The sequence below is a fragment of the Gossypium raimondii genome, chromosome 9 (assembly GCF_025698545.1).
Source record: "Gossypium raimondii isolate GPD5lz chromosome 9, ASM2569854v1, whole genome shotgun sequence".
In the NCBI taxonomy this organism is placed as follows: domain Eukaryota; kingdom Viridiplantae; phylum Streptophyta; class Magnoliopsida; order Malvales; family Malvaceae; genus Gossypium; species Gossypium raimondii.
Window position 1 is genome coordinate 44,699,444 of NC_068573.1, and position 23,443 is coordinate 44,722,886.

General features: G+C 32.3%; 3 protein-coding genes and 1 pseudogene across 5 annotated transcripts; 1 reads left to right on the forward strand and 3 right to left on the reverse strand.

Moving 5' to 3' along the window:
- Nucleotides 1–1,165: 1,165 nt before the first annotated feature.
- Nucleotides 1,166–4,609, reverse strand: LOC105800153 (protein BOBBER 1). Its single transcript, XM_012631093.2, has 6 exons — nucleotides 4,115–4,609; nucleotides 2,778–2,950; nucleotides 2,653–2,701; nucleotides 1,798–1,964; nucleotides 1,511–1,594; nucleotides 1,166–1,376 (listed from the first exon to the last, which is right to left on the reverse strand). The coding sequence occupies exons 1-6, from the start codon at nucleotides 4,470–4,472 to the stop codon at nucleotides 1,338–1,340; spliced, it is 870 nt and encodes a 289-aa protein (XP_012486547.1). The 5' UTR covers nucleotides 4,473–4,609; the 3' UTR covers nucleotides 1,166–1,337.
- A 1,810-nt stretch (nucleotides 4,610–6,419) lies between these two features.
- On the forward strand, nucleotides 6,420–7,018 carry LOC128032443 (30S ribosomal protein S4, chloroplastic-like; annotated as a pseudogene).
- Nucleotides 7,019–7,701: 683 nt separating this feature from the next.
- LOC105800154 (E3 ubiquitin-protein ligase SINAT5) lies at nucleotides 7,702–12,698 on the reverse strand. 3 transcript variants are annotated; one of them, XM_052621441.1, is made up of 4 exons: nucleotides 12,399–12,698; nucleotides 9,772–9,894; nucleotides 8,456–8,842; nucleotides 7,702–8,239 (listed from the first exon to the last, which is right to left on the reverse strand). In XM_052621441.1, the coding sequence occupies exons 1-4, from the start codon at nucleotides 12,555–12,557 to the stop codon at nucleotides 7,877–7,879; spliced, it is 1,032 nt and encodes a 343-aa protein (XP_052477401.1). In that variant the 5' UTR covers nucleotides 12,558–12,698; the 3' UTR covers nucleotides 7,702–7,876. The 3 variants fall into 3 exon arrangements, with proteins under 3 accessions (XP_052477401.1, XP_052477400.1, XP_012486548.1); XM_052621440.1 differs by lacking the exon at nucleotides 9,772–9,894 and having other exon boundaries at nucleotides 12,291–12,698; XM_012631094.2 differs by lacking the exon at nucleotides 12,399–12,698 and having other exon boundaries at nucleotides 9,772–10,389.
- A 2,194-nt stretch (nucleotides 12,699–14,892) lies between these two features.
- LOC105800155 (CLP protease regulatory subunit CLPX1, mitochondrial) lies at nucleotides 14,893–21,759 on the reverse strand. The gene is made up of 15 exons (XM_012631095.2): nucleotides 20,919–21,759; nucleotides 20,485–20,546; nucleotides 20,011–20,111; nucleotides 19,235–19,314; nucleotides 18,542–18,592; nucleotides 18,134–18,208; nucleotides 17,956–18,033; nucleotides 17,656–17,712; nucleotides 17,355–17,425; nucleotides 17,143–17,242; nucleotides 16,947–17,051; nucleotides 16,546–16,608; nucleotides 16,306–16,428; nucleotides 15,179–15,334; nucleotides 14,893–15,085 (listed from the first exon to the last, which is right to left on the reverse strand). Exons 1-15 carry the CDS (start codon nucleotides 21,498–21,500, stop codon nucleotides 15,014–15,016), a joined length of 1,776 nt encoding a protein of 591 aa, XP_012486549.1. The 5' UTR covers nucleotides 21,501–21,759; the 3' UTR covers nucleotides 14,893–15,013.
- Between the last annotated feature and the right edge of the window lie 1,684 nt (nucleotides 21,760–23,443).

Consider the following 23,443-nt stretch of genomic DNA (forward strand, 5'->3'; position numbering starts at 1 on the left):
ATTAAGTTAGTTTCACTTATCAATTGAGCAATTATCAAAAGCACATTTATTGTATAAAGTAACCAATATTAATTTGAGGTATTTATGTTCTTTTTATCCTGATAAATCTAGAAAGATATACACACATAATAACAGGGGTGTAACAAAGGGTTAGCAGGACTCGCCCCTAAAATGAATTTTTTAATTTAGGCTATTTAAAATTTTAAAATTTTAATTTAGTAAAAGATAAAATTATAATTTGGCCTCTTAAAAATAATAAAATTTACTCAATCCTTTAAAAATTATAAAGATATAAATTATTAAAATGATAAAATTATATTTTTACCATCACAAAATTACAATTTAATTTTGCCTCCCTAAAAAGATTTTTGATTTAGCCTACAACCACAACTAATCAATTTTACTATTTTAACCAAAGCCACATCTAATTATTATTTTAATTTGTTTATAAATTTACTATATAAATGTTTTCATCCAATGTTTGACATAATTTTATTTTTCCATAATTTTTACTTTATATTTTTAATTCACTAAATTTGATTAGTATTTTCATATAATTGAAATATACACAAATTAAAAATATATTTTCAAGAATTTTAGTTTGTACTACTCTAATCAAATAAATAAAATCTGGATTTAAAAGAAATCAAATTTCTTTTCAACTTTCCCATACTGTTTTATCTTTCAGATGGAAGAAACTAAAAATCATATTATTTCCCAAATGTATCGCATTGAAATAAGAACGTTAAAAATGGCAATAATATACCATATTTAAAAGAAAAAAAGCATTTATTTAACTTAGAAAATGATATAATAAATACTTTTAAGCTAAAATATGTTTTTAGGTTAAACTATTAATACCATTAACAGTTAAATTTACTGAAATGATTTTTAACATAAAATGTTAACAATCAAATTTACATTTTTAAATTCAAAAACCCGATATGTGTAATTGGAATTATTATCTTTGATCATTTTTCACCACGATAATACCATATGTACCGAATTTATAGTGGTGACAGCTGAAAAAAAGTTTCTGACACTACATTGGGTCATAGGATAAGAGGTGGGAAATATTTTTTAAAGCTTCTCACGATAATACTTAGCCGGTTGTAGTGAAATGTAAACATCCACATCCATACATACCCATACATATGTGTCTATATAGGATAACTAAAACTCTTGAATTACTCTTAAATTCAAGTCTTAACAAAAACCTGATGTCTACAAGAGTATAATATCCACTATCAACACTGTTCAAACCGTTCACCATTTCATATTCTGCCCAAAACAAAAAGGATCATAGGACAAAAGCTAAAACTGGGGTACACTCACATTTACATGAGCTTTGCCCTTGAAAAGTCCATCTCAGGGTGCTGCAAACACACAAGCAAATTTTATTATTATCAGCTAAAGCTCCATATGGGGATCAAAAAAGTTGGGAGGAAGAAAAAAAGAGTAACCCATAGGTGTATCTTGGATGAACGAATTTTGGAAGAGAATAGTTTACCTCGGACATGAATTTCTTTAGAATTTCCTGCTTCTGAAGCTCATCACTGGTTGGAAGGCCCATGGCCTTCTGTCTCTGGTCAAACTGCAACAAAGAGCACAATTTGTGACAAGTATCAATTATGGATTATGATGAATCTGAAGTTTACAAATGCAAACAAGTAAAATTAAAACTGGAAATAAAAGAGAAAAACTAAGCAATTTGGCATGTTCCGGGATGAGAGCTCTTTTGGCAGATAGAAACTATATCCAGAGGCAAAATATAATGGAAAGGGCAGAACTAATTACCATCATCTTCTCTACAGTTTGCCGTGTTTCAGGATCCAAGTCAGATAGTTTGCTGTTCTCTGGTTCGACTTTCTGAGTGTCAATTTCAGGATCTCCTTTCACCAATGATTTCCACCACTCCATTTGGTTGTGCTTGGTCAAAAGGATCGACAGTGCACAACTATCCTCTACAAGAGGTGTGGGAAGATTTTTATAGTACCGATAAAAGAGAATGTTGCAGAATTAAACATGGTTTCATTTTCACAAAAAAGTATAGGAGTTTCAAGATCACAATTGCAATGCGATTATATAGACGATCCTAATAATAATGAAACAACTATTTGGTTGGTCAACAATGCTAAAATATCACTCAATGTAAAATTTAACCAGACATGAACTTTTCTCTTTGAGAAAATAAAAGACAGATTCAAAAGCATTTCCGTATAAAGTTCAAGTAAATTGCATAGAATGAAAGAAAATAAACAAGGAGAGAAGATAAGAACCAACTACAAAATTGATTTCGGAAAAGTCAAGATTTACTAGGTTGGAATTTAAATATATATTGCTAGTCCTCTTTATTTTTCTTTTAAGTACTTATATCTGACACCCATGTCAGGCACACTTTTTAGTAATGGGTACGGAGACATAACTCCCAAAAGACCCCAAAAATATATGGAAAATTTTTTGAATATATCGTAATCGGATACATGACCGTAAACATCATTCACACCTCAGTCCAGGTGACATAGGTTATTGAAATACTTGCAAACCTAATAATTGCGAACTTGTAAACTCTAGCTGAAGGGAGAAAAGAAAAGTAGAAAATGAAGTTCAATTTGCAGTACTTCAACTCTTATTTTCATTGAGATAACATACCTATGCTCCAGTAACAGTCATCAGGTTTGACAGTTTGGAAAAGCTCCCCCTGAAAATATAAAGAAGTATGTGACTAGGATACAAACAAACTAAGATTTGCTCAAAAAGCACATGGACTAACTTACATCAATAATAGGAGGCTGGCCCTTAAGTCCAACTTTTAGATGATTCTTCTTTATCTCGCATACAACAAACCTTGATTTTGTTCCATTGGGAACTGGAACATTGACAGTGACCTCTTGAAGGGACTGTGTCCAAGAGTACTTATCCAGATCAAGTCCATTGCCTTTGTTTGGAACTGTCCAAGATTTAGAGAAGTATAAATAATACAGTGAGTAATATAATTAGTCTTTGTGTTTCATTTTCATTTGCCTCTAACAATACCAAATTCAAAATATCCGATGCAAAGCTTAATCATAAACCTCCCCATCCCCATCCCACTAACCAACAAAAAGAAGACACCCATACATACAAAAGTAAAGAAGTCCCTTTTTTACAAGCATTCCAACAGGGTGCACATCTTTGTAGCCAACTTATGAAATTAACAAACATAACCGTGTAATAAAATCTTACCTACCATTAGCCCCAATTGTGAGAATGCACATCTAAATTGGCTAACAAATGAACAAAAAGATAGATGGATGGATGGAGAGAGAGGCAGAGAGAGCGAGTGATTGAACAAGAAGTTTCGGGTGAATGCAAGCTCAGGACAAGGAAATCAAATCCCAATTTGCACCAAGACTATCATCAAGCTCAGGCAATCAAACCTCCCTGCTTCAACTAAATCCCAAAAAATATTGAGGCAATAGAATTCTATCCAACATGTTCCCATATTTTCTATACAGAATAAAACGAGCATTTAAAAAGCCCTCACACCGTGGACAATTACTAACTTAATTTTTAGTAAAAGACATTCACTTATCACACCATCATGACACTAAGTGGGAGACAAGAGGATGGAGGACCAGCATAACATTACTAGCGGTGTAACTGAGCTTGAGTCAAATCCAGAGACAGCACAAAGCTCAAGCTTGATTATGTAACTCAACTCTTGAAACTTGCTCGAGCTTGCTTACTATAAGGTCCCTTTCCATAACCAAAATACAAGAGGCCCTGCTCAAGTTTCAGGACAGGGAAAGAAAAAGCATGGTGTTGTTCATCATTTCATTCCTCACAACTACTAGCAAACGTGATATAAATACAAATTTAAACCCTAAATAATCTAGTAAGTAACAAGTATCTTTATCCTTTAAACGCTTTTCATCATCTAAATTTCAAAACACAAAGCAAACATTTAACAATGCAGACCTCAGATAATTTTCCAGTTAAACAAAGACCCAAATGTCCATAAAATAGCCTTGCATTCAAAATAAAATTTACAATAATAACAATAATAAAAGGAGAAATTTAGCCAGAAAAAATATAATAAGAAGAGAATTAATAGAAATTAAGAAATAGGAACCTTTCAAACCAGAGCTAGACTGGTCTTCGTTTTTATCGACCTCCATTGCCTCCCTATTCACTTCTTCCTTGATCTCCTTCTCTTTCTTCACTTCCTCCTTCTTTATCTCCACCTTCGGAGCCACCTCTTCAACCTTCTGCTTATGTTTCTCCTTAGCAACTCTCACGACCACTGCAATCTCCTTATCGAAGTTCTCTTTCTCAAGAAAATTAGTTTCTTTGGCCAGAAAATCGAAAACTTTCTCCAGAAACCCAACAGGGTCCGACGGATCCAAGCTGGCGTTAAACGGCACCGCTTTCGGCGATGAAGAAGCGGAAGGTCTGGCCTCTTCTTCTTGAAACTCGGAGATAATTGCCATGTTTTGACTTAGGAGAGTTTAGCTGCGTGGGAAGTGTTGAGTATGCGATCGGGTGTTGAAAGAGTGTGGTTAGGGTTTTATATAACGAGACCTTGTGTCGATGGTGGGAGTCGGATGGAATTTTCAAGCTTCTTTGTGGAGTTAAAAATGAAGAAAGAGTGGGTAATTTAAGCAAATTTAAAGGGTATTTTCGAATGGACATGGAGTTGACATTAAATTTATTTTGATTTATAAATTTGGATTATGTCAAAATCTGATGATATTACCAGTGTTACAGGAATAAAATCGAATTGAATAGACCAAAAATTGATCGATATAATCGTCCGACCAAAGAGGTTGAACCGATTAACTTGAAAATTGTTTGAAATTGATAAAAATTGAAAATCAGGACAAAAATAGACACCTGAACTAGTTTAACAATTTTTTAAATTTTCTTTTAGATTTTTTTGAATTTTTAACTATTTATTTATTATTGTTGTTTGGTAGTCGAATCGATAAAACTAGTTGAAACGAGAACCAGTGATCTAATATGTTTTACCACCGGTCCAGTTATTAAAACATTGAATTAGACACTTTGAGATTGTACCACGTCATCATAAAATTTATATAAAATTTTTAGTTTTCAAGTGATGATGTGATACAATCTCAAATGTTACATCATTAAACTTTTATCTTTTTTAAGTTCATGAATAAAAATGGACTTAATTGTTAAGTGTAAGTGTCAAAGTAGACCAAAAAAAAAGTATAGGTATCACTTTTTGACGGGTGTATTGTATTGGAATCACCACTGTTGATTTGCAAAATATTAACCTTTTGGTGACTAAGTGCATTGTATTAGAATCACCATTTATTTGCAAAATCTTAGAACCATCATGGTTGATGTATTGGTTGCAAAATATTACTTTGTTGAAATCACCCTGAAAATTATATTGGAATTATCATTCATTTACAAAATTTTATTGGATTGAAATAATACGTCCAAGACATCTTAAATGGCACAAGGATGCAGGACAACAAAAAAATTCTTACTCTTATGAGCTCATCTCACCGTTACAAGCTTTAAGATGAGTCTAACCCTACTAATGCCACTATATATTAAGAAACTATTGGTAAACTCTAATGTCTTTCATTTACAAGACGTTGGTTGTGAACAAACTTTTTTAATTTTTGTATGTTTCATCATTCATAGATTGGAGAGTACTGAAATGCATTCTTCGATACTTGAAACAAATCTCTAGCTATGCTCTTTGATTCACTCATTCTATGAATCCAAACTTTTATATGTACTCAGACGTTGATTGGGCGAGTGATCACATTGATTGCAATTCGACAATTGATTTTATTCTTTATTTTGTCCAAATCCAGGAAGTTGGTCCTCAAAGAAACAATCTACCATTCGCCACTCCTCCGCTGAAGCTCAATATCAAGCAATTGCAACTGCTGCCTCAGAAATATTTGGGTTATGAGCATGTTAAAAGAGTTCAAACTTTCACCATCTCATGCTCCGAAATTTTTTTGTGACAAACAATGTACGACATCTCTCAATTAACACTCAGTTTTGCATAAAAAAATGAAACATGTCAAGATAAATTTACATTTTGTTTGTGATCATGTTCAGAAAAAAAAATTGGACGTCACTCATATTTTTGCGGCCGATCAGATTATTGGCACAATTACAAAAGCACTACCTAAAGCAACCCTAGTCTTAACAAGTTAGGTGTTTCATAACCCCAAACTTGAGGGGGTGTATTGACTTATACTATTATATATATTTTTATTTCTATTTTTTGTACACATTATATACAATACAAAAAAGTAAAGTATCTATATTGATCCAATTCATCTCATTAATATTTGTAGTACAATCCTTCAATTTCGCTTCATTTAGTTCAATTTTAATTTCGGTTTATGAAATTTCAATAAAATTCAAATTAATAAGGAGTCCTTATGTCATGTTACCGAGGGCCTCGATTAAAAAAAGTACGCTGTCTGGGGGCTTTACTGGGACTAACTAGTAAAAGGCCTAGAGCCGGAAGCGATCTTAGAAACCAATCGTGCCCCGGTAAAAAATCTCAATACCGTATTCGTTTAGAAGAAAAACAAAAATTGCGTTTTCATTATGACCTTACAGAAGCGACAATTACTTAAATACATTCAGTATTGCCGAAAAGCCAAAGGGTCAACAGTGTGTTTTACTACAATTACTTGAAATGCGGTTGGATAACATCCTTTTTCGATTGGGTATGGCTTCGACTATTCCTCAAGCCTGTCAATTAGTTAACCATAGACATATTTTAGTTAATGGACGTACAGTAGATATACCAAGTTATCGCTGCAAACCCCGGGATATTATTTCAGCGAGGGATGAACAAAAATCTAGAACTCTAATTCAAAATTATCTTGTTTCATCCACCAATGAGGAATTACCAAAACATTTGCCCTTTCACACATTACAATATAAAGGATTAGTCAATCAAATAATTGATAGGAAATAGGTTGATTTGAAGATAAATGAATTGCTTGTTGTAGAATATTATTCTCGTTAAACTTAAACTTAACTAAAATAACAAAACTAGGGTTATATGTAACAATTAGATTTCTTTTTGAATTAAAAAAACTCTTTTCATCTAAAAGTATTGTTGATAATTTGTGTATAAATAGATGCTCATTTCAATAATAAAATTCAGCTCATTTTCATCTTTTCATAAACTTCTTTACTTCATTTCATTTTCTGGTTCAAGCAATTTCTTCCATTACCAATTTACCACGAAGTAGCTGCAATTCCCTGTCGCAGCCTGAATATCAAACAAAATTTGATGCTAAACTAGTTTTGCAAATTCCCTATATGTGAAAGGAATAAAAGAAAAGGAGAAGGGAGAAACATGGGGAGATAAAGTTTAAAACAAGAGTTTATTGGGGAGAGGGAGAGAGGAAGAAAAGGAAATAGAGAAATTATTAAATTTAATTAAAAAAATTTACACCATGTTAAGATTTCATTCATCCATATGATTTCAGGGATTTCACCCAAAGAATATTTTAAGAGCCAATTAAGGATTGAATTTTTTGGTAATTTTATAAATAGTTTTCTAATTCATCTATGATGAGTGATATCAAAATCAACCTTTGTTTGATTTCACATCTAATGTCCCAATAGGTCAGATAGATCAAATGAACCAATCATGATTTCAGGCCATACCTTTGAGGACGAGTAGACAAAATCACAAAAAAATTGGCCATAAATGGACTATATGTATTCGAGACATCAGTTAATGATCACAAACAAAGGGTTACGGAAGAAAATCATGTTTATTACACATTTCATAACGCTAAAAACTTCCCATCCGTTACGACACATCCCAAAGCGTTCCAACAAATCAAGAATAAGTTATCAAGAATCAATTCTTTCAACTACACAAATTTTGAATGCACGGTCCAGCGTCGGGATTTTGTTGTTCCTTCCATACCCTTCCGGTGACCCTCAGCTTTAGCTCCTTCCGGTCCCCGCCAGAGAAGAAAAGTGCCATGTTTCGCTGGATAATCAGACCATCATGGCTGTCCCTGACTTTCCGGTGACTATCACGGATGCTACGTGGGGTACCTTCCCATGTAAGTTTTCGGCCATTTGCTCCAACCTCAAGGCTGTAGCTATAGTTCCTAGCCTCGGCCTCATCGCCCATGAAACGAAGAAATGCCATGTAGACTGGGGCCATGCCAAGCTGGAATGCTTCAAAGTGAAGGCAGAAATACTGACCAAAAGAATGGAAGACCTGATAAAGAGCAAATAAGCCAGCAGATTAAGGCTCATATTAAGAAGATTATTACGTCATTTATTCAGGTAGTTGCAATGTGCCCGACCATAACCGATTCCCTCCAAGTAACTCAACAAAAGATGGCATGAAAGAAACAAAGGGCACATCTTACTATATTGTTCTAAAACATAGTGTGGCCTATTTAAAAGATAGTAATAAAATCGTAAAACTTACTGTTAGCATCCAAGTAGCATTTTCGACTTCTCGGGGGTTGGACTTCACATAACGATGGTTAAATGTGCATCCAGTGTGCATGTCCACTTTGTGATCATCTCTCAGATGGGCAACCAGGAAGGGAATATCCCCAACAACTGAACACTCTGATCCGGCATACGGGCAATTGTATGGTCTAAAATTGCAAGCTGCCTCATGTTTGAGTTTACTGTAATAGGGAAAGATTTCAGGGCATCCCAAATTGTAGTATTTGCATGGCAATTCAAGGGACTCAGCCACCTTCTCCAACGCTAAACATCTAATATCACCCAGTTCTGATCTACATGTGGGGCACTGGTTGTGTACTCTTGCTTTACAGGTAGAACAAAGTGTATGTCCATTTTGGCACTGCAAAAAACTGTTGTGTTAAAGCGAGCAATTTATCCTCTATTATTTACAAATACCCTTGCAATTTAATAGTGTCATCTATCATTGCTATATATTCAATCAAAATTCAGATATCTCCAAATTCCATTACAACATTCTCCTGTATAAAAGCAAGCAAAAAGAGAAAATTTCAAATTATCCTAATCTTTCTAGTCTCTTATCTTAGCTAGAGGGCAACAATTAACAAACAAACCTCCAAGTCCAAGAAATCTGAGAAAACATTCCTCTACCAATCTGTAACAGTTCTAATTGGAAAAGACTCTCAATATGAATAGGTAACCATTCCCTCCTTCAGAATGGAAGTTGAAGTTGCAGTTGTTCTCGTCTATTTCGATGACGATTTCAGGGCACAAGAACTACCCCAGAGGTTTTCCCAGGAAAATCTTATGTTTTTTTTTTCTCAGAAAACTTGAATTGAGTGCATTAGGAATTGGACTACAACAATATCAATACAGTATCCAATACAAAGAATCACCTCGGTTAAACCCAAATAAGAAAACCAGTTCCGAATCACAATCATCTATCTGCATATGTTGCATCACAAGTGTTTATAGGCATCAACACAAAAGTTCATTTCGATCCTATTTATTTGACAACAAATTCATAAAAACATTATTGAAGAACTCTAATTTCTGACACAGCATTTCTAAAGCAAAGTGTAAGTTGAACCCAAAAGAAAAAAAATCCAGCAATTCATTCCAAATTTGAAAATAAACCATAAAATAGACAATGGAGCTTAAAAATCCTAAACCTAGATCCAACCAAGAAACAATCTCAAATCAAAGCATAATGAAATCCCATTTAAATGCAAAGCAAATCTATTCAAGCCCATCAACCAAAATCAACAAAAATAGCAAAATTAATAACAATACACAAAATGCAAATTAAACCTGATGGATTGGTGGGTACATAGAATTGGTACAAACAGGGCATTCTAACAATTCATGAACGCTGGTAGCGGGAGTGATCCCGGTAGCACCCACAATATTGTTGACCATATTACTATTGTTGGCGTTGTTGGTGGCATTGTGAGGCTTTGAAGATGAGAATGGATGGTGACCATGATGAGGACTCGGATGATGCAGATTATGGTGATGGATCTCATCCTCATTCAATCCATCTATGGATGACACACATTCTATATTATCGTACTCCATTCATACACAGAGACAGACACCACCTTCGCAATCTCAGATTCTAATTATTTGTTTGAAACAGATACAAAAATTCAAAGAAAATTTACAATATAAAGCCCCACCCCAAAACTTTATATAAAAAAGAAAAAGAAAAAGAAGCTCTCCCTTGTTCTCTTCTCCTCAAAATTCTTTTACTTTTCCTTCCTATTTTACCATTTTTAATAATATTTTTTTACCTTCTTGAAGTGAGAATTAGAGGAAGAAGAAGAGAAAGGATTATGAGAGAGAGAAAAAAAAATGGAGTCCCATGAATCCAACTGCCCTCTTTCCTCTCGTCTTAAGCAACTCTTTTCTTAGTTGGTTTTCCTTTTTATTGTTTTTTTTCTCTTCATTTATTGCTTTATTCATTGCTAAGTAATGATTTTATCTTCACCTGCCAATATTACACGTCACACCATTACACTCTTTTAAGCAAATTACTACTACTTTTTTCTTGTTTTATCCATTAACAGAATAAAATATTTTAGTTCATAAAAAAAGTTATCTTAATAAAATGTTAAAATTTTCAAACTATTCTCATAATTTCAATTCTTGATTTGATTGGGATTTCAAAACATTTGGAACATATTTCTTTCTACATTGATAATAATATTGATGTTAAAATTCAATCGACAATAAAATCTTAATTTTCTAAAAAAAAGAAATTTTCAAGTAAATGAAAAGTGATTAATAATTTTTATATGATATGTTTTAAAATATAATTTTTTGTAGAAATTTAAAGTCATTTTACTATTTTAAATATAAAACATATATTTTACATCTTAAAAATTAAAATTAACTGAAAATTAAATTAAAATATAACATTCAATTTGAATATCCACAACCTTTTACCTTATATAGTTGTATTTATAAATTCGTTCAAACGTTTCGATTCGAATTGATTATTACTTTTTAATTTTTCTTACTCAACCTACCTCTAACAATATAAAAGAATCTAGCATGCAAAACTATATAATTTTTTTCTTACTATATCAACCTTAACAGTATAATAACTTTGTTTTGACCCTCCAATTTTATTAAAAAAATTTATTTTAACTCTCAATTTAAATTTTCGTCTATTTTAGCCATTCAACTTACATTATTTATTGAAATTGCTCCAAAATGAATAGAAAAGTTAAGGTTTGTTAACTTTGCTAACGTGACATGCACATGAATTGCTATGTGTATATCATATTAGCAATTATTTAATTTTTAAATTTTAAAAATATTTAAAAATATTTTTTATATTTCTATATTTTTAATTTTTTGAATTTTAAAAATAAATAATTATTGATATGACATTCACATGGCAATTCAAGTGTATATCATGACATCAAAATTAACAAAATTTAAAGACAAAGAGAGACGAAAAATTAAATGAATGGCTAAAATAATTTTCTTTTATAAAGTTGAAAGTCTAAATAAGTTATTATGAAAATAATAAATTATGTTTATTTTATTTTCAACAATTTTCTATTTAGTTTACTTCATTCAATTTCAATCGAGTCTAATTAGACATAATACACAGTTTTCTTCACTTTTGTTTTGTTAAAAACGATGTTCATGGGTACTAACTTTAATTACGGGTAAGAGTGTTCAAACGGTTAATCGATCGGTTAACCGAATGAATTAATATTAATGAATGGAAGTTGAAGTTGCAGTTGTTCTCGTCTATTTCGATGACGATTTCAGGGCACAAGAACTACCCCAGAGGTTTTCCCAGGAAAATCTTATGTTTTTTTTCTCAGAAAACTTGAATTGAGTGCATTAGGAATTGGACTACAACAATATCAATACAGTATCCAATACAAAGAATCACCTCAGTTAAACCCAAATAAGAAAACCAGTTCCGAATCACAATCATCTATCTGCATATGTTGCATCACAAGTGTTTATAGGCATCAACACAAAAGTTCATTTCGATCCTATTTATTTGACAACAAATTCATAAAAACATTATTGAAGAACTCTAATTTCTGACACAGCATTTCTAAAGCAAAGTGTAAGTTGAACCCAAAAGAAAAAAAATCCAGCAATTCATTCCAAATTTGAAAATAAACCATAAAATAGACAATGGAGCTTAAAAATCCTAAACCTAGATCCAACCAAGAAACAATCTCAAATCAAAGCATAATGAAATCCCATTTAAATGCAAAGCAAATCTATTCAAGCCCATCAACCAAAATCAACAAAAATAGCAAAATTAATAACAATACACAAAATGCAAATTAAACCTGATGGATTGGTGGGTACATAGAATTGGTACAAACAGGGCATTCTAACAATTCATGAACGCTGGTAGCGGGAGTGATCCCGGTAGCACCCACAATATTGTTGACCATATTACTATTGTTGGCGTTGTTGGTGGCATTGTGAGGCTTTGAAGATGAGAATGGATGGTGACCATGATGAGGACTCGGATGATGCAGATTATGGTGATGGATCTCATCCTCATTCAATCCATCTATGGATGACACACATTCTATATTATCGTACTCCATTCATACACAGAGACAGACACCACCTTCGCAATCTCAGATTCTAATTATTTGTTTGAAACAGATACAAAAATTCAAAGAAAATTTACAATATAAAGCCCCACCCCAAAACTTTATATAAAAAAGAAAAAGAAAAAGAAGCTCTCCTTGTTCTCTTCTCCTCAAAATTCTTTTACTTTTCCTTCCTATTTTACCATTTTAATAATATTTTTTACCTTCTTGAAGTGAGAATTAGAGGAAGAAGAAGAGAAAGGATTATGAGAGAGAGAAAAAATGGAGTCCCATGAATCCAACTGCCCTCTTTCCTCTCGTCTTAAGCAACTCTTTTCTTAGTTGGTTTTCCTTTTATTGTTTTTTTCTCTTCATTTATTGCTTTATTCATTGCTAAGTAATGATTTTATCTTCACCTGCCAATATTACACGTCACACCATTACACTCTTTTAAGCAAATTACTACTACTTTTTCTTGTTTTATCCATTAACAGAATAAAAATATTTTAGTTCATAAAAAAGTTATCTTAATAAAATGTTAAAATTTTCAAACTATTCTCATAATTTCAATTCTTGATTTGATTGGGATTTCAAAACATTTGGAACATATTTCTTTCTACATTGATAATAATATTGATGTTAAAATTCAATCGACAATAAAATCTTAATTTTCTAAAAAAAAGAAATTTTCAAGTAAATGAAAAGTGATTAATAATTTTTATATGATATGTTTTAAAATATAATTTTTTGTAGAAATTTAAAGTCATTTTACTATTTTAAATATAAAACATATATTTTACATCTTAAAAATTAAAATTAACTGAAAATTAAATTAAAATATAACATTCAATTTGAATATCCACAACCTTTTACCTTATATAGTTGTATTTATAAATTCGTTCAAACGTTTCGATTCGAATTGATTATTACTTTTTAATTTTTCTTACTCAACCTACCTCTAACAATATAAAAGAATCTAGCATGCAAAACTATATAATTTTTTCTTACTATATCAACCTTAACAGTATAATAACTTTGTTTTGACCCTCCAATTTTATTAAAAAAATTTATTTTAACTCTCAATTTAAATTTTCGTCTATTTTAGCCATTCAACTTACATTATTTATTGAAATTGCTCCAAAATGAATAGAAAAGTTAAGGTTTGTTAACTTTGCTAACGTGACATGCACATGAATTGCTATGTGTATATCATATTAGCAATTATTTAATTTTTAAATTTTAAAAATATTTAAAAATATTTTTATATTTCTATATTTTTAATTTTTTGAATTTTAAAAATAAATAATTATCGATATGACATTCACATGGCAATTCAAGTGTATATCATGACATCAAAATTAACAAAATTTAAAGACAAAGAGAGACGAAAAATTAAATGAATGGCTAAAATAATTTTCTTTTATAAAGTTGAAAGTCTAAATAAGTTATTATGAAAATAATAAATTATGTTTATTTTATTTTTCAACAATTTTCTATTTAGTTTACTTCATTCAATTTCAATCGAGTCTAATTAGACATAATACACAGTTTTCTTCACTTTTGTTTTTGTTAAAAACGATGTTCATGGGTACTAACTTTAATTACGGGTAAGAGTGTTCAAACGGTTAATCGATCGGTTAACCGAACTGAATTAATATTAACAGAGCTTTTTAATCTTTTAACCGTTAACCTAACCGAAATTTTTTCTAAAAAAATTAACGGAACCGAAATATTTTGATTAATACAATTAGTTAACTTAATTAACCGGATTTTTTTTTGTTAAAACAAGTATAAAACATATAAAATAAACAAATTTATAATGTTCATTTTGATCGGATTAACCGAATTAACCGGAATAGTAATAACCTAATACATATAATATATATTATTACTTATTAAATTCAGTTAATTCAATTAATTACTCGATTTTAAACCGAATTACTCATTAACTGAAATTCCAAAAAACTTTTAACTAACCTCCAACCAAACTAGATCAGTTAACCGAATTCAATCGACTCGGTCGATTAATTCAGTTTCAAATATATAATTAGAAAAACATTATTCTCAATTAACTTGATAAAAGATATATCTCGAGTTATAATTTTACAATAAATTATATTGTTAAATCTAATAAGAAGTAAAATTATATGGTTAAATCCAGCCATTACAGTTTTAACCAATAAAGATCATGAAAATGAGTAAACCAAGTTTTACGCTAATGTGAATCACTCCTCTCTCTCTCGCTCTCACACACACACACACACACACACAAACACAAACACAAACATATATAATATTTATCAAAGGGCTGGGATTTGGTTTGCCTGCTCCATACTGCTATGCAGAATACAACTAAAGAACTGCATGTATATCATAAAATGGTTTATGCATATTGTACAATCTATTTTAAAACAATGTGAGCTTATTATGTACAATCAAGTTACATCTACAATTCATCAATATATGTATCACATACTGGCAACAACCGGACGAAGCTCTGCTTCCACCTCCAGCTCCCCGTCCAATCCGTCCACAGTTGTCTGCAATACAGTGTTTTAATTATTAGCTATTGACATTTCATGATTCCTGATATTTGCAGAATCATGACTGATTGAGACTTAAGTCATACACACCTCCGAGTCCCTCAATTTTTGTCGTGAAAGGTAACGGTCTAATGCACCTTTACCATAAAGAATCTTAGCTCCTTGTCTATGGTCTTCAGATCCAATGGCTTCCTCATCAACAACTACAGCATCTATTACATCATCACCGGTCCTAACATCTGGTATCTGCAAGAAAAGATGTACCAAAATCCATGAAACTAAAGTAGCATAATTGGTATAAGTAGTTAAGGTTTAGCCTTGTTGATTCATGCAAGGACCAATAAGAGGCGACATTTAGCAGATTTGATCTTAGCCAATTGAGTTTGTTTAACCACAAAGCCAAAACTCTCTGGAACTTTCTGTTGTATTTCACAAGGTCTGCACGTCAAGCTGAGGTCGAACAAGGTGCCAGAGCTTTGATTTGGATGGCAAAAAAGTTCGACAGGGGTAGGTGCTAGAGATTGGGGATAGAAAGAGATCACAAAATAGTTATGGTCTCACCAGACCAGGGCCAATTGAAGGATGAACCAGAAATGGTGCTTCCACTAGGAGGACTTATCATAGTGGTGCTCAATTCCATATAAGGCCAAAGCATGCCAAATAAGATAGTTCTATCCTACGCTACTCGGGCTTGACTGCAAATGTCAGAAACAAATATGTCCAGTGCAGGTATACTTTATTTTTTCTCATATTTCTATATATTTGTAGGGTCAGATTACCATACCACGTTTGGATATGTGTCAGACAGAAGTCTTAGATACGAGTACTTTTAAGAAAAATGGAAAGTTAAAGCAACATAGGTTCGATCTGTACAAGGCACATTTCTCAAGATGTAGGGTCCGTAGCGAGAGAAGCAAAGAAGTTCTATAAAGAAAGGCCCTCTTAGTTCTACTAAGACAAGGTTAAAATATAATTCTAGTCAGAAACTTGGTTCTAATAGACACCAAAGTCTCCTAATTTAATATGCGACATTAGTTGGAGAGGCGCCAAATTTATGCATCCAGAAATTTTGAATAGCATAGTCCATATCGAGCAGGAAACCAACTTTGGATATAATTTTGTTCACTTGAATCACAAAGCCCACCGGCATTGGCTTCTAACAAGAAACACCATCACCCTGGGGTCTTAATAGTTGGTTTAATAGTTGGTCAACATACCTCATACATGGCATCCATCAAGATATTCTCCAAGATGGCTCTTAAGCCGCGAGCGCCTGTATTTTTATTTATTGCTTTTCTGGCAATTAATTTCAAAGCATTTTCAGTGATATGCAGTTTGACCTGCAAGAAAGACGATTAAAGTGAAATAAATTAGCTATACATAATTGCAGACAAGTTAAACGGATTGAATACCAGATGGAATTAACATTTCAAAGTAGGGACATATATAGAACTTACGCCATTAATTTGAAACATCTTTTTGTATTGCTTGCCTAGTGCATTTTTTGGCTCCGTTAGGACCTAAAAAGGTATTGGTGTCAGTAAGAGCTGCATTGGAAGTTGAATAACTCGTAGAACTTGTGCAAGAAAGGAATATTTTAAAACAACAATAGTAGCAACTTCAAGAACTACAATTAAGTTGATAAATTGCATTCCAGTACAGTTTTTCCAATACACATCTATAGATAAAGGATAAAGGTAAGACAAGTACGGTTTTCATTCGTGAAACTTAATGAAAGAATTTAAAATTATGATTTCAATTATGTTATCAATCACGTTCCCATTCTTCATCATCCCATTAGTAAACTGATACTAGAAAAAATAAATTGCACACTCATGAAAAAAGGTAAAGCATCCACCTGAACAAGTTGTTCTTCTGTTAGAGCCAACAAACTGACAAGAACAGGGAATCGTCCAACAAATTCTGGTATCAAACCATATGCAATTAGATCACTACTTTCAACCTGCCAAACATGCAGGGGATGTGAGTATCTAAAATGGTATGTCTAAGCTATATATGGATAACAATCATCTTGAATGCTACAAAGAATTTACAGTCTCCATTAAAGATGATGCCACAACAGCATTTGTAACACCACCAGCTCTTATGTTTGCACGCACTGGGGCTCCAAAACCGATAGAAGAATCTTGGCGTCTGAAATGAGGTCAAGAAACTTTCAATTGACATCAAGTGAAATAAAAAATAAAAAAGCTAGCTTTATGTTAAAAGTATTGGACAAAAATCTTAATTTCTATATCTGTATAACCTTTCAGAGATTGTTTTCTCTATGTCAATAAAGGCACCCCCACATATGAAGAGTATATTTTTTGTGTCAATCTGTGAAAAAAGTGGAAAAAGAATTCAACATTAAGAAAATGGTTAAGAGATGGAAATGCCATTAAAAGCATGACCTAGCAAAATCAGTATAATCTTTTTCCATCGTGAAGTCCAGGTCTAATCTTTAGAAAAGAAAAAAATAACATGAATATCTTCTCGATGTGCTTGACATAGTGGATTATGTAAATAAGTAAACACCCATGAGACACTGTTACAATTCGTGTGCATACCTGAATATTTTCACCTCTGGGATGCTTTCTAGCTCCCTTCTCAGGAACATTAACAATCTGGATCACCAAGAAAGATCCAAGGATAAGTATAGTGAACCACTTATCATAAAAAATGAACCTGATTAAATAATAATTGTAACTAGTGCTTAGTTAGCTTATGAGTTGACAAGAACTGGCAATATCATCTGATCCAGAGTTGATTCATAACCAGAGACAATCCTAAAATCCAGTGCCACAAGCCATAAATCTTCTTGTGATCTACAATATAATACACCCACAATTAGTGAACCATGCACTTACTGTTCCTTCCAGCATCTTCAATAATGCCTGCTGAACACCCTCCCCTGACACATCCCTGCTAATGTTAAGGCTCTCGGCCTGCATAGCAATAAGTAAGAGATGAAGAAAGAGAAGTTACAGAAAAAAAATAAAAATTAAAGAACTGAATTTTGCAATGGTGAAGGAAAGGTTAAGGAACCTTTTTGGTAATCTTATCAACTTCGTCAATGTAAACAATGCCCTGCTGTGCAGCTGCAACATTATAGTCAGCGACCTGAAAATGTGTATAAATGAAAATTCATAAAGGAGTTATTAATCAATAACATGCAAAAGTGTACAAGCCCAACAAATGTCTCATGGATAAAAGAAGTTGCATTTGTAATATGTTGGCTTCACAGCAATTGAGTTGCTACTCCAAAACATTTCACTTTAAAGAAATGCTACTTTAAAGTTCCTAATGTAAATACTATATTCTTCCATTAAATAAAGCTGACTTCACTGAAGATAGAAAATGCATGCCATTAAAGGGTATCATGGAATGAATAATAGTTGCACTTCAAAACTTTTTTTTAAATTCATATAGAGTACATAATACTCTCGAATTTACCACAAGGAGCTTGTATAATATAGATTCAACATCTTCACCTACATATCCTGCCTGCACATAGCATATGAAAGAACTTAGATTCATGTAACATGGATGTAAATAACAAAATTCCAAATGATGTGGCATAATCAATGACAAATTATATTTTTAAAACACATGAAGAATAATAGAAGTGAATTAAATAACATCATATATTCACTGTTAATTTCATCAAACAAAACATGCCAAAGTATTTTCAATTTTTATTATGAGTCCATCTGATGCATGGCCAAGAGATGCAACCCCAAAGGAAACTGACAGACAGGACATCAAACTCAGGTATTAAACAGTACACTGAAAAGATCCATTCACTAGGTGGGGGAGACAGTAAAATCGAAGGGAAACTCTAGTTTACTTTCGATGTTTATATGTTCCATTGGAAAAATTGATCATCTTTGTAAACTAAGTTTCATCTAAATGATGCTCATCGACACTGTGAAGATTAAAACAAATCCTAGAAGCACATCAGAAAAATAGAAAACAGAACAAAATTCCATGACCTATGAAGGTTCTTTACACTCAAGGAAACATGACTATTTCATTGATTGCACAGCTAGTTAAATGAGACAAAAACATAAGAAGATGAAATAAATTCATTTAAGCAGGAAAGTAACAAGGAAAATTAATCACAACAATCAAGAGTCAGCAGCTTGCCTGAGTCAAGGAAGTTGCATCTGCAATAACAAAAGGAACATTCACAAAGCGAGCCAAGGTTTTGGCAAGTAATGTTTTCCCTGTCCTTGAAACAAGGTCAAAAGGGAACATGTGAGACTAGCAACAGCAAAAACAGATGATTATAGTAAAATGGATATTGAAATAACCTAAGATAAAATTGGCTATAAAACAAGAAAAGATAACAAGGACATGATTGATGTTTGATGGAATTAATTGCTGTTTTGCTTCTATGTTCTTGGAGCCATGAGCGATGCTTAAGTGCTAAGGGCAGGGTATGGGGATTCACCTTTGACCATGGAGATTATGATTTCTTTAACATAACTGAAGGGTAAGTGATGATTTAAAGTAGCGTTGATTTGTTGAATAGGCTAATAGGTTGGCGGTTTTTAAGTTTAATTATCTCAAAATTTTCTTTTAGGGGGATTTGATTGCAGTGAGATGAAAATAGATCTGTTTTGTAAGAGGTGCGTTGTATATGCTTTTGAGTTTCGTTATGAAATAAAAATCTTTTTTAGCTGGGCAAAAAAGAAAATACGAGGGTGGTAAAAAGAATGAGCAAAAGCAGAGGTCAAAGAATCCTCACCCCCCAGTTTAAATGTTAAAACAAAGAGAAAGAGATTGTGATATGTTAAGAAAACTGCAACTCCATCAAAGAGAACCTCTCTTCAAAAGAACTTAGGAGAAACAACTAACGACAAAGTGGAAACAGAGAAGTAAAAAACTCCAATTTCACACCTAGTATTTTGAAAAATTACCTGACCCTGTTGGCCCCATTAAAAGAATGTTACTTTTCTCCAGTTCCACTATATCATCATCTAATACATCTGCTATATTGCAACCTGAATCTCCTGCAGGCCTAGCTTACCAAGGAAACATGTTAATAACTGATTCCCTTTAAGAAACACAACAGGGTTTGCAAATACAGAGACATCCAAAAATGCGCACATGAGAAGAAAATGCAGCAACCATCTTTTTCAATGCTGCAACTCTGCTATCTTTGATAATGCTAAACGTTCATGTCTACTGCAATGAAATTTTCCTTCTCTTTTCCTAATTATGTCAAACTTTCTAAACATTTCATTATGTAATATGAATCATAATTCTTCTAGACATATCTAAACCTCCATGTCTAACAACTACCTACCTCAGCCAAATATCATTACAAATTTAAGTGATGAAAAGAAACAGATTCAAACAAGGACTGCATATCACGGAAGTAACAAACTAACCGTTTCTGCATCGACTCATGGTAGATTCGCATATAGTGGTTGTAAACTGCCACAGATAGAACCTGAATTCATGGAATAACATTAGACCAAAAGAAAAAATGTACAAGGATGTTTACATCCTAATTAGAAGAACAATTTTATTATTCAGTTTTTACCACCTCATAAAAGATAAAAGCCATACCCCAGAAGTGGCAGAGTGTACCATCAAACGTTCGACAAATGCATAACATAATTCAGCTTCTAAATGTCAACACAAATTAAGACAATGATATGCATACGACTTCAAACCAGTCAGCAGCTATTAAAGAACTAATCAAATCATTGTAGTTTCTAATTTCTAAGTACTTTTATTGCTTTCAATAGCCCAAACCAATGTCCTTTTTGTCGAATGGAGTATTTATGATAGTAAGAACAACAACAATGATATAAATCACCTTTTTTGCCCTCTCCTGCCCAATCACAAACTTATCCAATCCTTTACAAATCTCCTTGGGAGTCGGAAAATTATGCCCCAAACTAGATCCTCCCCAACAATCATCCTTTGAACCCGCGCCAAAATCACCTCCAGAGCCCGGGCTAGGTCCTCCTCCTCCTCCACCGCCGCCACGGCCCAAATTCACCCCACTAACCCGAATAGCAACCCCATCCCCAGGTGGCTGCCAAACCTCCGGTGGGTCCCCGTAAGAACTCAAAACCGTACAATTGTTATAACTCAATTTATCTCTCAATTCTTTGTCGAAATCCTTATTCGTACCGCGGGAATTCCTCCTAATATCCAATAACTGGGAGCCCTTGTCGACGAGTTCCCCGCTCAGCGAGACGGGCTTGAAAGAAGTGAAGTAATAAGGAGTGTTGACCGAGTGGTTGTCCCATTTGGTACGGTTGGTGGTACAGTGAGAGGAACTAGCCACGCGACCATAGTGCATGAAATTAGATAGGAAGTGCCTGAACTGTGAGACCGTTAAAGAGGCTATTTCGACGGGAGGTTTGGATCTGAGCGCGGCAGCAGCAGCCATCGGAAAGGAAAAAAGGTAAAATATAAACAATTCAACACAATTTTGAGGGTAAACAAGATGGTAGATTTTAAGCGTTCATAAACAAGGGTTCTTCAAGATGAGATTTTTCTAAAAGCTGTTTGAAAATTTGAGGGTCGAATTGAATTGGGTTTTTATTGGAACATGCGATTATCATGTCTATGAAAGAGAAATCATTGTTAGGAGGAGATAGAATCGTGAAGAGGTCCGACGGAAGTCGAAGAACGGAAATATTTCAATCAAAGGATAAATAAAAGATGAGAAAATGAAGAAAATAAAAAATTCATAAAATATGTAATTACAGAAGAGGACAGATGGGCTTAGTGGATATCTGTCTATGTGTCGGGATAAAATCGGTAATATGAATATCTCCGCAACGCCAGCGTATTTAGATGCAAATTGTGAGCATAGAAATTCCTTTGGCACGAGTAATGAAGGCTTCATCGCTGTTTTACCTATAAGTAAAATTTCTTTGACTTTTATATTTTTATTTTTATTCCTTCTATTTTCATTCTATCATCATTAATTTTTCTCTTTTAAAAAGCAGATGAATGACAAAATGGATGGATTTTTTTCTTTTAAATAGTAAGTGGTGCGGTTATGATAATTATGAAATTACCAATTTATTCTTATACGTATAAATTATAAAAAAAGGTAAAATTATAATAACAACACAGGAAAAATCATATATTTTATGTTTAAATATCTTTTCAAATAATTATGTTTAAATATGTAGTTGGCTTCAAAAAAATTTTTAAAATATTAAAGATAAGTGGCCAAATTTAAATTGAAACGAAACAGTATAGGTAGGAATGGATGTATCATACATTCATGGAAATGATAATGATTTTCAATATTATACATCCATAATGGAGTGGGACCGGTAGTGAAGCAGGACGGATAATAGAGCAAAGCATGCAAATTTTGGAGTAGTTATGAATTTAGCAATATTGCTCTCGTCCCGTTCCATTACCATACCTACAGTAATCTCGATTTACATTAAAATAAATCCCACATAATTGTTGAACCTAATCAAATTTGAATACGTATACCACTAATCCAAATCACTAAACAACTACGTAGGGTTATTTTTTAATAAAAATGTTTAAGAGGTTAAAGTGATATATAGAAAAAGTAAGAGTTATGGGTGTTTACTTTCAGTGTGGTGCGTTTAGTTTTTTTTTTGTCTTACACTACAATATTTAATCTCATTATCACAACTGTTTTTACACTAATCGCAGGTAAATGCATTACCCATCCAAAAGCATCATAACTGAATAAAATAATAAAAATAGTAAAATGACTAAGGTGAGAAGTTGATTATAATACAAAGACACACAAATATTAAACTAAATGAAATATACTTACAATGAAAAAATATACAGAGGTATTTAAATTTGAATATTTTAATATTTAATTCGATAATTTTATGAATTTTATTAATTTAACATTTCCTTTTGATTTTTAATTAATATTTTGAGTATAATGATAAATAGTTGAATTTGATGTAATTAAAATTTTATATATTTTATTGAAGAATAACATTTATATATTTTATAATCTTATTAATTAATTAAAATGTTAACTCAGTTTATTTGTATTATTATTTAAAATTTTGATTGAGTAGTGTCGCTACAATTGGGGTCCTAATTCAGTTATGAGTTTACTTAAAATCTTTTTGTTTCTTTTTATAGAAAAAATCTTATTTTTACAAACAGGTAAATATTATTTTGAAGGGTATTTTTGTTTTTTTCATACAAAATAGAAAAATACTTGCACGTGATAAAATTTGAATTCAATACTTCAATTTTTCTTTTCCTCAACTTCATTTCAATTAAAGTCACATTTAATTTTCACATCAAAATTTTATAGATTTGTTATATAATTTAATTTCACTATATCATAAATGTGTTATAATCTAGTTG

Bases quoted from the DNA above. Each gene is read 5' to 3' on its own strand.
- LOC105800153 (XM_012631093.2), bottom strand. From the start codon at position 4,472: ATGGCAATTATCTCCGAGTTTCAAGAAGAAGAGGCCAGACCTTCCGCT. The intron at 1,595-1,797 runs GTAATTAGTTCT...TCTTTGTTGCAG, and splicing joins AAACTGTAGAGAAGATGATG to TTTGACCAGAGACAGAAGGC. The intron at 1,377-1,510 runs GTAAACTATTCT...GTGTGTTTGCAG, and splicing joins TAAAGAAATTCATGTCCGAG to CACCCTGAGATGGACTTTTC.
- LOC105800154 (XM_052621441.1), bottom strand. From the start codon at position 12,557: ATGGAGTACGATAATATAGAATGTGTGTCATCCATAGATGGATTGAAT. The intron at 8,843-9,771 runs GTTTAATTTGCA...AGTTTTTTGCAG, and splicing joins TGTACCCACCAATCCATCAG to TGCCAAAATGGACATACACT. The intron at 8,240-8,455 runs GTAAGTTTTACG...GCTCTTTATCAG, and splicing joins ATGCTACTTGGATGCTAACA to GTCTTCCATTCTTTTGGTCA.
- LOC105800155 (XM_012631095.2), bottom strand. From the start codon at position 21,500: ATGGCTGCTGCTGCCGCGCTCAGATCCAAACCTCCCGTCGAAATAGCC. The intron at 18,209-18,541 runs GTAAATTCGAGA...ACACATTTTCAG, and splicing joins TATTATACAAGCTCCTTGTG to GTCGCTGACTATAATGTTGC. The intron at 15,086-15,178 runs GTGTGTATGACT...ACTGTATTGCAG, and splicing joins AAAAATTGAGGGACTCGGAG to ACAACTGTGGACGGATTGGA.